The sequence below is a fragment of the Labeo rohita genome, unplaced genomic scaffold, assembly GCF_022985175.1.
Source record: "Labeo rohita strain BAU-BD-2019 unplaced genomic scaffold, IGBB_LRoh.1.0 scaffold_49, whole genome shotgun sequence".
Lineage (NCBI taxonomy): Eukaryota > Metazoa > Chordata > Actinopteri > Cypriniformes > Cyprinidae > Labeo > Labeo rohita.
Window position 1 is genome coordinate 422,519 of NW_026129410.1, and position 13,923 is coordinate 436,441.

Here is a 13,923-nt window from a genome sequence, read left to right on the forward strand (position 1 = left end):
TCCATTGGCTCGCCTTCATGGTTTAAAACAGAAATACTTCCAATATTGCGAACCGCAAACCCCTGTGTTTATGCATCTTAAACGCAGGGAGAGGTGAAAGAGGAATCAACTCGGTTTGCCGCTCTGTCTGAAACACGTCTTTATGTTTGTGCACGCTTCGGTGTATGCGAGAACAGCGCGCAAGTAACGAATCGAGTTCTGTTTCGTTTCTTCCTCTTGTGATTTTAAATAGCTTGAACGTGTAAATTGGCAAATTAACCTGCGAAATCACATTCCAAACGGTGGGGTTTTGACCTGGTCCGTACGTATCACAGATCGACTGCGATCCGTTTAAGCCCTAATAGGGTATATGAAAGATCAGAGCCAATGCTTCAGGGAAATTGCTTTGCCGGTCCAATGGCAGACTCCAGCGTTTGACACACATCAATCACGTGCACATATTTGTTTCTTGACTATACTACTAGGTACTTATACTATATTAACTGGGTTAAATAGAACTGCATTACTAAAAAGAGACTAAAATACAATTTTCATTGAGTAAAACTAGACTAAATGTCATCAGTTTTCGTCGATCAAAACTAGACGAAAATAGTCATGGATCATTATGATTAAAATAAGACTAAAATGCTCAGACTTTTAGTTGACTAAAACTTGACTAGACTAAAAAGAGTATGAACGTGACTAAAACTAATAAAAACTAAAATGACAGCTTCACACAAAGACTAGAACTAACTAAATTTAACTAAAAAATTTAATTTAACTAAAAAAAAAAATTAAAAATTTAAATTTAATTTAACTAAAATTAAAACTGCTGCCAAAAACAACACTACTGGCAACTGTTATAAATAATTGTAATTAATTATAATTAATTGCTTACATTTAGTGATTTTAACTTCTGGTTTAATGACATAAACTGGTTGCAGCCATACCTGAAAATACTTCAGTTCTTCCTTCATTTACAACAACGTCATAATCTGCAGTATAAAGAGTGTTAAACTTTGTATAGAGTTACTATATTGAAATATGTAATTATTACAATGCAAATTTTAATTCATGCAACTTGACATTTTAACTTCAACAAAGACATGACATAAAATATTTCACTTAATGAATTAAACTTTAATAAATTATGCAAACTGTTGCCTGTTGTGACACAAAAATCAATTGCTTTGTGAATGGCCCGTAAAATACTTTATTAGCCCTTTAATGCATTCCAGATGTTTAGTTGAATTCTGAACCGGTCTAAATAGTGACTCCAGTGATGTCATTGTATGTCCAAATGCAGAACAGAACATATTTGAGGGAACAGAAGAAGACTGGCTCTAAAATGAATCTATATGAGGAGAGAGAGGAGGAGGACAATGTTCCCTATCAGAACAAGAGAACAGCATCTCTAGAGCCTAGCTGTGTGTTTATGAGGAGTGAAGCATCCATACCAGAACCCATTAACTTTAGTACTGGATCAGTGACCATTAACCCCAGGTGAGACAATACCAAGTACTAAAGACAAGAGACATCATTATAAGCATTGTGAACATGGGTTATTAAGAGATATCAGTTATTGATGTGTTTCTCTTTCTTACAGTGACACCAAGAAGAAGAGAGCAGCATCTCCAGAACCCAGCTGTGTGTCTATGAGGAGTGATGGATCCATACCAGAACCCATTAACTTCAGTACTGGATCAGTGACCATTAACCCCAGGTGAGACAATACCAAGTACTAAAGACAAGAGACATCATTATAAGCATTATAAACACTGGTGATTAAGAGATAAGTTATTGATGCTTCGCTTCTTATAGTGACACCAAGAACAAGAGAGCAGCATCTCCAGAGCCTAGCTGTGTGTCTATGAGGAGTGATGCATCCATACCAGAACCCATTAACTTTAGTATTGGATCAGTGACCATTAACCCCAGGTGAGACAATACCATGTATTAAAGACAAGAGACATGATTATAAGCATTATAAACATGGGTGATTAAGAGATATCAGTTATTGATGTGTTTCTCTTTCTTATAGTCACACCAAGAACAAGAGAGCAGCATCTCCAGAGCCCAGCAGTGTGTCTGTGAGGAGTAATGCATCCATACCAGAACCCATTAACTTTAGTACTGGATCAGTGACCATTAACCCCAGGTGAGACAATAACCAGTGGCGGAGACAGGATTAAAACATAATTATCAGTAATAAGAGAAATAACCACTGACTCACTATGTTTTTCTCACTATCAGACAAAGGGTAAGTCAGACAGCATCATGTCCAGTATCCAGCTGTGTGTCTATGAAGACACTGGATTCATTACTGGATTCATTATTCATTACATACAGATTTGAGGTCAATTTGTGGAACATTATTTTAACTACAATGTTTGACAGTTGAAACAAACATGGAGAGACATTTTACTAAAGGTCATTTTAAGTGTAAAGCTGGTTCTAGCTGTTTTGGAATAGTTTCTGCATTAAAATAGTCTTGGTCTGTATTAAAGCTGTTTATTGTATCAGCTGCTTCAGAGAATTTAACATCTTTCATATTACAAGAGCATCTTTAACATTCATTAATTCATTGTGTTGTTGTTCTTGTTTCTGCTGTGTGGATAGATATGATCAGACTGGAGAACGGCTTCAGGATTCCCACAAAGCAGGTGATAAAGTACAGAGAGTCAAAGACCAGCACAAAACCAGCATGAGGAACAAATATGAGCAATTATTTCAGGGAATCAACTTACACAAGACTCAAACTCTCCTAAACAGGATCTACACACAGCTCTACATAATAGAGGGAGAGAGTAAAGGGGTGAATGAAGAACATGAGGTTTTACAGATAGAGAAAACAGCCAGAACAAAACGCTCACAAGACACTCCAATCTACTGCAAAGATATCTTTAAACCATTACCTGAACCAGGATATGTGGAGAAAGATGAAATCAAGACTGTTCTTACTAAAGGCATTGCTGGAATTGGAAAAACTGTCTCTGTGCAGAAGTTCATTCTGGACTGGGCCGAGGGAAAAGCCAATCAGCATGTAGATTTCATATTTGTACTTCCATTTCGAGAGCTGAATTTAATTAAAGATCATCAGTACAGTCTTCATGGACTTCTGCTGGACTTTCATCCTGAACTTCAAAATCTGGATTCAAAGATTTATAAGAAGTGTAAAGTTGTGTTCATCTTTGATGGACTGGATGAAAACAGAATCACACTGATGTTTTCAGATGATCAGAAAATTTGTGATGTGACTGAGATTTCATCAGTGGGTATGTTGATGTCAAACCTTATGAAAGGAGAGCTGCTTCCCACTGCTCTGATCTGGGTCACCTCCAGACCAGCAGCAGCCAATCAGATCCCCTCCAAATACATTAACCGTGTGACAGAAATTCAGGGATTCAATGAGCCTCAGAAGGAGGAATATTTCAGGAAGAACATCAATGACCAGCATCAAGCCAAAAGAATCATCTCACACATCAGAGGAGCAAGAAGCCTCCACATCATGTGTCACATACCCATTTTCTGTTGGATCTCATCCGCTGTGCTTCAGAAGCTCTTGAAAGAAGATCTGAGTGCAGAAATCCCTCAAACTCTGACTGAAATGTACATCCACTTCCTGCTGATTCAGATCAACATGAGAAATCAGAAATATGAAGAGAAAGATCCAGAGAAACTCCTGCAGTCCAACAGAGAAGTGATCGTGAAACTTGCTGAAGTGGCTTTCAAACAGCTGATGAAGGGCAATGTGATGTTCTATGAGGAGGACCTGAGTGAGAGCGGCATAGACGTCATTGGCGCATCAGTGTATTCTGGGATTTGCACTGAGATCTTTAAGGAGGAGTCTGTGATTCATCAAAGGAAAGTCTACAGCTTCATTCATCTGAGCTTTCAGGAGTTTCTTGCTGCTTTCTATGTATTTTACTGCCATTTAACAAAGAACATTGAGCCAGTGCATTTTTTTCTGGATGACAAATATGAGAAGTGCAAATCTGAGAAAAACAACTTGTATGAGTTGCTAAAATCAGCAGTTGATAAAACTCTTGATTGTGAGAATGGACATCTGGATCTGTTCCTGCGGTTCCTGCTGGGCATCTCACTGGAGTCCAATCAGAGAGTCTTACTTGATATACTGAAACACACTGAGAACAGCTCAGAGAGCATCAAACAAACCACACAGTACATTAAAGACAAGATCAAGAATACTGACTATAACTTGATGCTCTCAGCTGACAGATCCATCAATCTGCTCCTCTGCTTGCTGGAAGTGAAAGATCAGTCTCTTTCCAGAGAGATTCAGGAGCTTGTGAAATCAGACAAACACTCAAAGGAGAATCTCTCAACATCTCACTGCTCCACAATTGCCTACATGATTCAGATGTCAAAGGAGGTGCTGGATGAGCTGAATCTCCTGAAATACAACACATTAAATGAGGGAAGAGAAAGGCTGATACCAGCTGTGATTAACTGCAGAAAAGTTCTGTGAGTATTCATTCATGTCATTACAGAAGAAACAAATTAGTCTGTAGTTGAGACTCAAAGTAATCTATCATATCATAACCTTAGTTTTATTCATATAAAAGTAATTTATAGCAGATAGAATAAAAACACATTCATAATGCATCATTTAATGTTAAAATACATTTTCTTCAAACAAATTTAGTTTGAGAGACAAATGGAGCTCAAGCGTAGTTGAGGTAGACCACAAAACCACAGACAGCATCAGCAGACGCTCAGCTGATTGTAACTCCTCCCACTACATTAAAATAAGATACAGAAGTTCATCCATACTTACACTTGCCTTAGTCTGTTGCACAGATATGTGCTTAGTGAGCTTCAGTTCTGTCACACAGAAGCGCGCTAAAACAGCTTCTATCATGCGTCAAATCAGCTTTCAGTTTGGTTAAACAGAAAATGTGCACAGATACATTATGACAGCTTTCAGTCACTAGACTGTCGCACAGACACTCGATTCTAGTTTTGTACGGGAAACTAGAATCAGGAAAACTGTTATTATAGAATGACCCCAGTGTTCTGCCGTCAGATGAAATGTTGTCAGGCCATATGTCAGTAAAAAACAAATCTTCCTGTCCTGTCAGCTGTTATACTGTGCTCGTAGTGTATGCTCTTCACATGCATGCACAAATGTGCTTGCGCCTGGAGTGCGCTGTATTAGGCTTTATTGAAGTGCTGTATCATATTCAAACCCAAATGAAACTACAGGGTGGGCCATTTATATGGATACACCTTAATAAAATGGGAATGGTAGGTGATATTAACGTCCTGTTTGTGGCACACTATAAGTGGTCAGAAACTTGTAAATAACTCATGAAAGAATAAAGTTACATTAAAACCAAGCACACCATTGTTTTTCTTGTGAAATTCCCAATAAGTTTGATGTGTGATGTATCCATATAAATGGCCCACCCTGTACAAGTATCCAATGTTGTAGTTATGTTGTCAGTTAAGTCTTTTAAAGTAACAGCAGCCAAAATATCATAATAACCAGCTGCTGTGATGTCTGTTAATCAAAGAACAAAATTAAAAAAGAGGAAATCAGTAACTTCTGTAATTTTAAGATTTGTCTTTATTAAATTTAGAATTTAGTGTTTGATAACTTTATTAAATATAAAGTATATTTTCTATATTTACTATATTTTCTTGCTGAAAGGCATAGGTAGCTACATGACATTTATTATCATGAGGTTTAGGTGAAGATTGTTTTAAGTTCACTTAAAAGTTGTTATTTTTTAAAATGTTAAAGTGATAGCTCTCAATTATACTCTAATGTTGAAAGGCTATAGTCAGTGGTTAAATAATAAGAATATAAATTGCTAGACATCAGTTGGTATCAGTTATACTTGCCTTCAGTCATACAAAAATGGCATTAAACAAATATTGCACAATAAATGTATAATAATGTCAGATGGAATTAATTTCAGGTAAAATGTGTGATTAATTCGTTTTTTTAATCAACTGACACTACTAAGTTCTATAATAAAAATACATATCTGATATGACATTATATTATCATCAAACAATTCTTATTATCAAGGATTAAAGATTAAACGAGTAAAAATGATTGCACAACCACCAATTAGACGGCGATATGCAGTAATTATGCAAATGGTTTTGAACAGAAGAAGAAAAGCAGTATTGCATGCTTTTCTTAGAATCTGTTTCCGAGATGGGCACTCGAGTTAGTGACTCGGACTTGAGACGCACTTTTATAGACTTCAGACTTGACTTCAGAATTGACATGAAATGACTCCAGACTTGACTTGACTTAAGGAAAAGCACCCCTGCATCCATCCAGACAGTGAGCTGTAACAACAGCACCATTTTAAAGCAGAAGTCCACTTCCAGAACAACAATTTACAGATAATATACTCACCCCCCTGTCATCCAAGATTTCTTTCTGCAGTAGTAAAGAAGTTGTGTTTTTAAAGCTATGGACCACTGCTATGGTCCCACGTCTTACTGTTTTCTGCTCTCATTTTTGCTGTTTGTGATGTTCAAAATTGATCTGTTAATCTGAAAGTTTTATTGATGGTCTCCTTAGTCGAGGTTTGTGTCTCTCAATGAAGAATTCTTGCACAAACAAATATAATTGCATCATTGAGGGGACAATCTCTGTTCATCCTGTTACAGTGTAAATCCATAAAAACTGGGTTTCCTTTAATAGAACATTTTTATTCCCTTTTATGCCTCAACCTCACTAGACATCAACGATTTCTTGAATATCGCAAACAAAAGGCTTCATTTGGTCTGCTTCTTCATCAATGTCTTATGCTGTCAATGCACAAATGCTATTAATGAACTTAGTAAATGCTAAATTGCAAATGGTGAAAGATCATTAATTTAATAAAAGTCATGGGTTAAGTGCCAAACTAATATCACAATAGTGGGGACTTCAAAACAACAAACTCTCAACAAAACTTCAACATTAAACATAACTTAAATAATCAACACTCTGGGAATCACTCTGCCGGTGATTCCCATATAAACACAAAGCAGTGTTAATTTAAAAATTATTTAGGGATATTTAGAAATATTTAGGATCTCTTACTAATGTGTTTACATTAGGGTTTACAGATGGCCACTGCAATCCATCATGATCTGTATTCAGAGAACTTCATGTCACAGAATATTAGATATGTGATAAATAAAAGGCATGTTTTAATTGTCATGCACAGAATACAGAAAACATTTTGACTTTACCCATCCATCTCTTCCTCATTGCATGTCATTCTTTGTTATAGACTTGCTGGATGTCATCTCTCTGATCAGCACTGTGAAACTGTGTGTTCTGCTTTACAATCATCACACTCCAATCTAAGGGAGCTGAATTTGAGTGTAAATGACCTGAAGGATTCTGGAGTAAAGCTGCTTTCGAATGCACTAAAGAGTCAGAACTGTCAGCTGGAAATACTGAGGTTTGACTTTCACCTTTTAGATTCACTCATTTACTATGTTAAAATATGCTCATGATTACCTGTTTCATAACTATGGCTAGCAGAAACGGTAGTATGAATGTATCAGTGGCGTTTCCTCAGTGGATATGAGCAGTGCCTGCTCAGTAACACTAGATGAGAAAAAAATCATCAGTACAAAAATCAGGGTTTCCAGGCATCCTGGAAAAGCTGAAATTTAAAGATTAAGAAATAAAAATTAAATGAAAAAAGTGAAATTTTCTTTAAAAATGAGCATTTTTCTGAGGCTTCTATGTGTAGGTTCAGTAATTTCACTTTAATACAATGAATAGGTTCTTTTCATCGCTGGTAAAGTGAAATAACTTAACATAAACAGAGCCTGAGAAAAATGCTCATTTTAGCAGAAAAATTCTAACGGCACTTTGAGCCTTTGAATTTATATTGAGTCAAGGAAAAAAAAAAACAGCACCATCAGTAGTAGGGTTAGATATCGTTTGACTTATATAAACTCCAATTCCGATTCTGCAGATTGCGTCCATTGATTCATTGTTCAGCAACTCTTGGTAAGAATCATGCATTTGTTCCATTTAAGTAGAGTAAAAATACCTCACGCTTGTTCATGTTGCTTCTCCTCACTGTTTATTGCCATACACAAAACAGAGACGTCTAGGTTCTGCCCCCTTCTGGAGTTGCAACTCATTTTTTTATGTAAGGGAACACACCCCTGAAACAGCATTTTTTAACACATTGTGATACTGTTTTGTATTTGGATTTGGAACTTCACAGGCACATTTAAGAGAGCCATAAGATTAATATTACATCTTGTAAAAAGTGGCATAATAGGTGCCCTTTAAAAAGTATTGTTTTAGATCATATACAGTGTGAAAACATCCTTGCATCAAACAAAAATTAGATACAATGAAAGCTGCCTCAGGGTTACCTGGGAGTCAGCCGGCCAGAACTCTAGGCACGGTTTGTCAACCAAAAATGTGTGCAGGTCCCCTACCCTTTTGATGGAGGCCAATGCAAGCAGGAGCAGAGTTTTCATTAATAGGAAATTCAGCACAACTGATTGCAAAGGCTCAAATTGGCCCTGATGTAAATGTAGATGTAGATCCTTCCTCAGAGGAATCTGCCAAGGAGGGGCTGTTGCAAGGAGCATGAGTTCTGGGAACCAGGTTAGAGTGGGCCAGTAGGGCCCCACAAGAAGGATCTGTTCCTTGTCCTCCCTGACCTTGCACAGTGTCTGTGTGAGAAGGCTCACTGTGTGGACACTGCATGAGCCAGATACCACGCGAGGTCTGTGGCAATGTAATGTTCTCTAAGAACTCCTGGGTCATGATCACCCTGGTGCAGGTCCTTCAGTGCCTTAGCCCTGTGCTGCTGGAGCGGTTCCTAGCAGTGAAAGGTGCCGTCCATGTCCAAGTAAGCTCATCATGTGCCTCCAGGAAAAAAGGCCCTGAGAACTAGCATAAGCCGTAGTCGTAATACCAGTCGTCCAACCGGAAGGGGTTGAAGAACTAGCACCTTGCCCCACTGCAGGAAACAGAGTCTGGTCCGCAACTCTGTGATGGCCATACTCCCACAATGAGAGCATGGGTCATTCATGAAAGCCGCCTCAGCATGCTTAATGCCCAGACACATGAGGCAACGATCGTGACCATCACCTGGTGCCAGGTAACGTGAATGCAACTGCTCTTTTACGTGCTGAGGCGCACACGGGTGATGGCCGCAGTAACACAAATGGCGGTAGTGCAGCCTAATGTGTGTGTTCCCACTCGACAAAGGAGACCAACATGCTGAAGCGCCGTTCTGCCAACACAAGAACTTTAAGTAGAGCGGTTGTAGTCTTTGACCTGTTAATCTTGCTTATAGAACTCGAACTGGTCAGCTCTAAAGTTTACTTCACTTAGAAACATTTATTCATGGATTTGCACTGTGTCGCTGCCTGCAGCGTCTTCACACACAGATGAATCGTACTAGAGAAGTGTGAAGTGTGACATAAATGCATCTGTAATTTAAATGTGTGCTACTGATTTAAAACAAAAGTAAAACACCTCATGAGCCTCTCTCATTTGACAGCATCCAGATGTTTCCACTTTTGCCACGTAACATTTAGTTGCTAAACCATTATTCATTATGTAAACTTGTACTTCACTTGTGTTCCAATATCTGTGTAAAACATCATCCTTCGCATGTGAAAATATGTTTGTTTGGGAGCTGCACGCTGATTTTTGACCTTTTAGAAGTGTAACTTTTTTGTTTGGTTGACAAAATGTAAAGTTCCCAGTACTAGAACTGATATGTAGTGTGTGTGTGACTCGCATGCGTGATCAGTTAAATTTAATAAAATAAAGAAAATTAATAAAATGCATTGAGTGTCACAAAAACTAACGTAGCCTATACTTGTCACAGTTTTTTTGGTTAATATGTTAATTATTTAGAACAGTGGTTCTCAAACTTTATAAAGTGCCACCTCAGAAAATACACCACTATAATGACCAACATTAAAATACAGCAGTGTAGTAGACTTGTTACGATGTGAAGGAGACGAGAGGCGAGCGGATCCATTTGCGAGCTTTTATTGTTTGGACGAGACAGATACATAGTAGAGCAGGCAGGGTCGAGACAACAGCAAGCAGGTAAATTAGGGCGATGCACAATAGAAGTCCGTGAGTCAGGCGTGGGGTCGAACAGGAGCGAACGGGAGCAATACAGATAATCCAGGGAGAGTAAACGATAGTCCAGGCGAGAAGTCAAACACGGGAACGAGGAGACTAGGAACTCGGGAAACTAGGGAACGCTAACAACACAACAATACAATCTAACAATCCGTGGTTTGCAAGTGGGAGGACCGGGGCTTTTATACTGTCTCTGATTGGACGCGGGAGAAGAGCAATGGCTGATGGGGAATGTAGTCTGGGGTGTAGTGCAACAGTCAGAGTGTGTAAGTGAGGTGAGAGTGACATCTGGTGGTGAGCGGAGAACAGGACACCGACCAGATTCGTGACATAGCCCCCCCCCCCAAGGAGCGGCTTCCAGACGCTCCAACAGAAACAACAGAAAAAACAGTCCAGGGGAGCGGTGGGGGGGCCAGGGAACTGAGGCAAAACCGGCTGGGCAAGGGCCCTCCAGAGTGGAGCCAGAGGTGGAGCAGGAGACTCGAGAGCCCTCCAGGGTGGAGCAGGAGGCGGAGCAGCTCTCCGGGGCGGAGCAGGAGGCCTAGGAGCCCTCCAGGGCAGAACAGGAGGTGGAGCAGGCCTCCGGGGGCGGAACAGGAACCTGCGTCATGGTCTGGGACCTGGGGAGAGCAGGGATAGAGGAGACAAACAGAAGAGCAGGAGGGGCAGGAGCCCTCCAGGGCTGAGCAGGAGGCACCGGGAACTTCCAGGACGGAACCGGAAGCAGAGCAGGAGGCGCCGAGGCCCTCCAGGGCTGAAAAGGAACCCGTATAACGGACTGGGACCTGGGGAGAACAGGGACAGAGAAGGCAGAGAGAACAGGGAGAGAAGCAGAGAGACCACAGGATAACGCCGCCTCCATAGGAGGTTTTACAGTCAACGCTGACACCTCTGGAGGCATTGGCGCAGCTTCTCTGATGGGGAAGGCCTCTGGAGCAGACTTGAGACCAGACGGGACCTCTGGAGCAGATGTGAGACCAAACGGGACCTCTGGAGCAGATTTGTGACCAGACGGGACCTCTGGAGCAGACTTGAGACCAGACGGGACCTCTGGAGCAGACTTGAGGCCAGACGGGGCCTCTGGAGCAGACTTGAGACCAGGCGGGACCTCTGGAGCAGAAAACTGCGTTACGGCCTGGGACCTAGGAACAGTAGAGACAGAGGAGGCAGACAGAATAAGGGGAGAAGCAGAGAGTTTGAGGCAGAACGCCGCCTCCCTAGGAGGATCTACAGCCGAAGCTGACACCTCAGGAGGCATTGGCGCGGCTTCTCCGACTGGTGAGGCCTCTGGGTCTGTCTCGTGGTCAGGCGGGACCTCTGGAGCAGACTTGAGATCAGACGGGAGCTCTGGAGCAGGCTTGAGATCAGACGGGACCGCAGGAGTTGGCTGGCGAACAGATGTGACCTCTGGAGCCGAGTGTGCAGCCCACACACTGAGAATGGCGATCGCCAGCACGCTAGCAGACATGACGTGACAAGGCTCAGGGAGGTCAGACGAGACCTCTGGCACAGACTTGATGACAGGCAGGACTTCTGGAGTCGTCGTCAAGATCTCTGGAGCGTAGCTTGCGGCCCAGATGCTGAGGATGGCGGTTGCCATCACACTGGCAGACATGATGTGACAAAGCTCTGGGCGCTCAGACGAGACGTGACTTGACTCTGGGCCATCAGGCGGGACATGGTGAGGCTCTGGACAGATAGACGAGACGTGTCGGGGTTCTGGAAGGTCAGACGAGACGTGACTTGGCTCTGGAACAGCAGTAATAACTTCCTTTGGCTCATGAAGATCAGCTGTGGTTTGACTTAGTTCGTGGAGATTGGCCGTGAATTGACTTGATTCGTGAAGCTCAGTAGTGAACTGACTTGACTCTTGGAGATCAGCGGCGATTTGACTTGGCCTATGAGGATCAACAGTGACTTGACCTGGTTCGTGGTGACTGGCTGAGGCCTGACTTGGCTTGTGAAAATCAACTGTGACCTGACTAGGCTCATGGAGATCTACTGTGACTTGACTTGGCTCGTGTAGATCCGTTCTGACCTTGCTTGACACAAGAACCTCAGTCTTGACCATACTCAGCTCAGTAGCAGCAGTTTTGACATTACTTGAATCAGGAGCGGCCGCAGCTTTAAATCGGTTTAACTCAGGAACAACCGCCTTGACGTTGCTCGACGCAGGTACGACAGTCCTGACGTTGCTTGGCGCAGGAACGACAGCCCTGACGTTGCTGGACTTGGAAGCTTGACTGGACTTGGAAGCTTGACTGGACTTGGAAGCTTGACTGGACCTGGAAGCTTGACTGGAACTGGAAGCTTGACTGGACCTGGAGGCTACAGCCGTAGCCTGACTTGACTCTGGAGCAGCGGCTGAAGCTTGACCTGGCTCTGAAATAACAGCAGCAGCTTGACTTGGCTCATGAGGGTCTGCGGTAACCTGGCTTGGCTCATGGAGATCCGCTGTAATGGGACCTGACTCATGAACAACATGGCTTGGCTCAGGAACAACAGCTGTAACGTGACTTGACTCAGGAACAACATGGCTTGACTCAGGAACAACAGCTGTGACCGGGCTTGATTCGTGGAGAACGGCAGCTGTGTCTTGACTTGACTCAGGGGTAGCCGCCGCGACATGAAGGAGCACCACTTTAGCTGCCCATACTGTCATTAGGGGTGTGTCCAGCACGTGGGCCATCATGACCACAGGTGGCGTCCGGGTGCTGACCACAGGTTCAGGAATGGCGGCCATCTTGTGGAGTGGCTTGGAGACAGCGGCCATCTTGTGCAGTGGCTCTGGCGTGGCAGCCATCTTAACAGTGCTTGGCTTAGGAAAGATGGCTGTTCCTTGACTTGAGATAGGAGCGATAGCTCTAACTTGACTTGACACTGGAACAGCAGCCGTAACTTGACTTGACTTGGAAACTTGACTTGACTCAGGAAATGCAGCTGCAACTTGACTGGACTCGGAAACTGGACTTGACTCAGGAAACACAGCTGCAACTTGACTTGACTTGGAAACTTGACTTGACTCAGGAAACGCAGCTGCAACCTTATATGGCTCTGATATGGCAGCTGTGACGTGACGAAGCTCTGTTTTCACCGCCATCTTGCAAACGGGCACCGCAGTCGCCGCCATTTTGTGAGCGTGTGCCGGCGCTGCCGCCATCTTGTGAACGGGCACTGCAGTCGCCGCCATTTTGTGAACGGGCTCCACTGTCGCCGCCATCTTGCTTGCGCGCATCGGCGCGGCCGCCATCTTGTGCACAGGCTCAGCTGACGCTATCGTAGCTTGGGCACGCTCCGACACGGCCGCCATCTCGCGAGCGATCCAGGCGGAAAACTTGGTTTTGGCGTCGTGATCCGGCGTAACCACCAATCTGCGAGCGGGGTGCGGAGCTGCCGTGTCCGCGTTGTCGCGTTCTCCCTTCGCGACCCCCACAGTACACGGCAAGCCCACACACAATAACGCAAAGTTCAAGAAGGCGCCCAGAGATGAGCGCGGACCCTCGCGTCTGAGTTTGGCCTTTAGAGGCTCATTAATGCAGTCGCAATAAATCTCCATAATACTGCAGTCCGGGAGGGTGGAATAATTGGCTATGGCTAGAAACTCACGGATGTGTTGATCGAGTGTACGCTGTCCTTGTTTGATTCTGTATAGGGTTCTGTCGGTGTCCATATCGGAAGATTGTCCGGGGGTGAAGCTGCTGGATCCTGTGGTGACGGATTGTTCTGTTACGACGTGAAGGAGACGAGAGGCGAGCGGATCCATTTGCGAGCTTTTATTGTTTGGACGAGACAGATACATAGTAGAGCAGGCAGGGTCGAGACAACAG

General features: G+C 42.9%; 1 protein-coding gene across 1 annotated transcript in view; it reads left to right on the forward strand.

Moving 5' to 3' along the window:
* Positions 1 to 2,668: 2,668 nt before the first annotated feature.
* LOC127160884 (NACHT, LRR and PYD domains-containing protein 12-like) overlaps positions 2,669 to 13,923 on the forward strand; it is a 28,233-nt gene continuing 16,978 nt past the window's right edge. The window contains exons 1-2 of the mRNA XM_051103527.1: positions 2,669 to 4,464; positions 7,245 to 7,418. Of these exons, the coding sequence (XP_050959484.1) occupies positions 2,684 to 4,464; positions 7,245 to 7,418 (1,955 nt within the window). The 5' untranslated portion in view covers positions 2,669 to 2,683. The remainder of the gene's footprint in view (positions 4,465 to 7,244; positions 7,419 to 13,923) is intronic.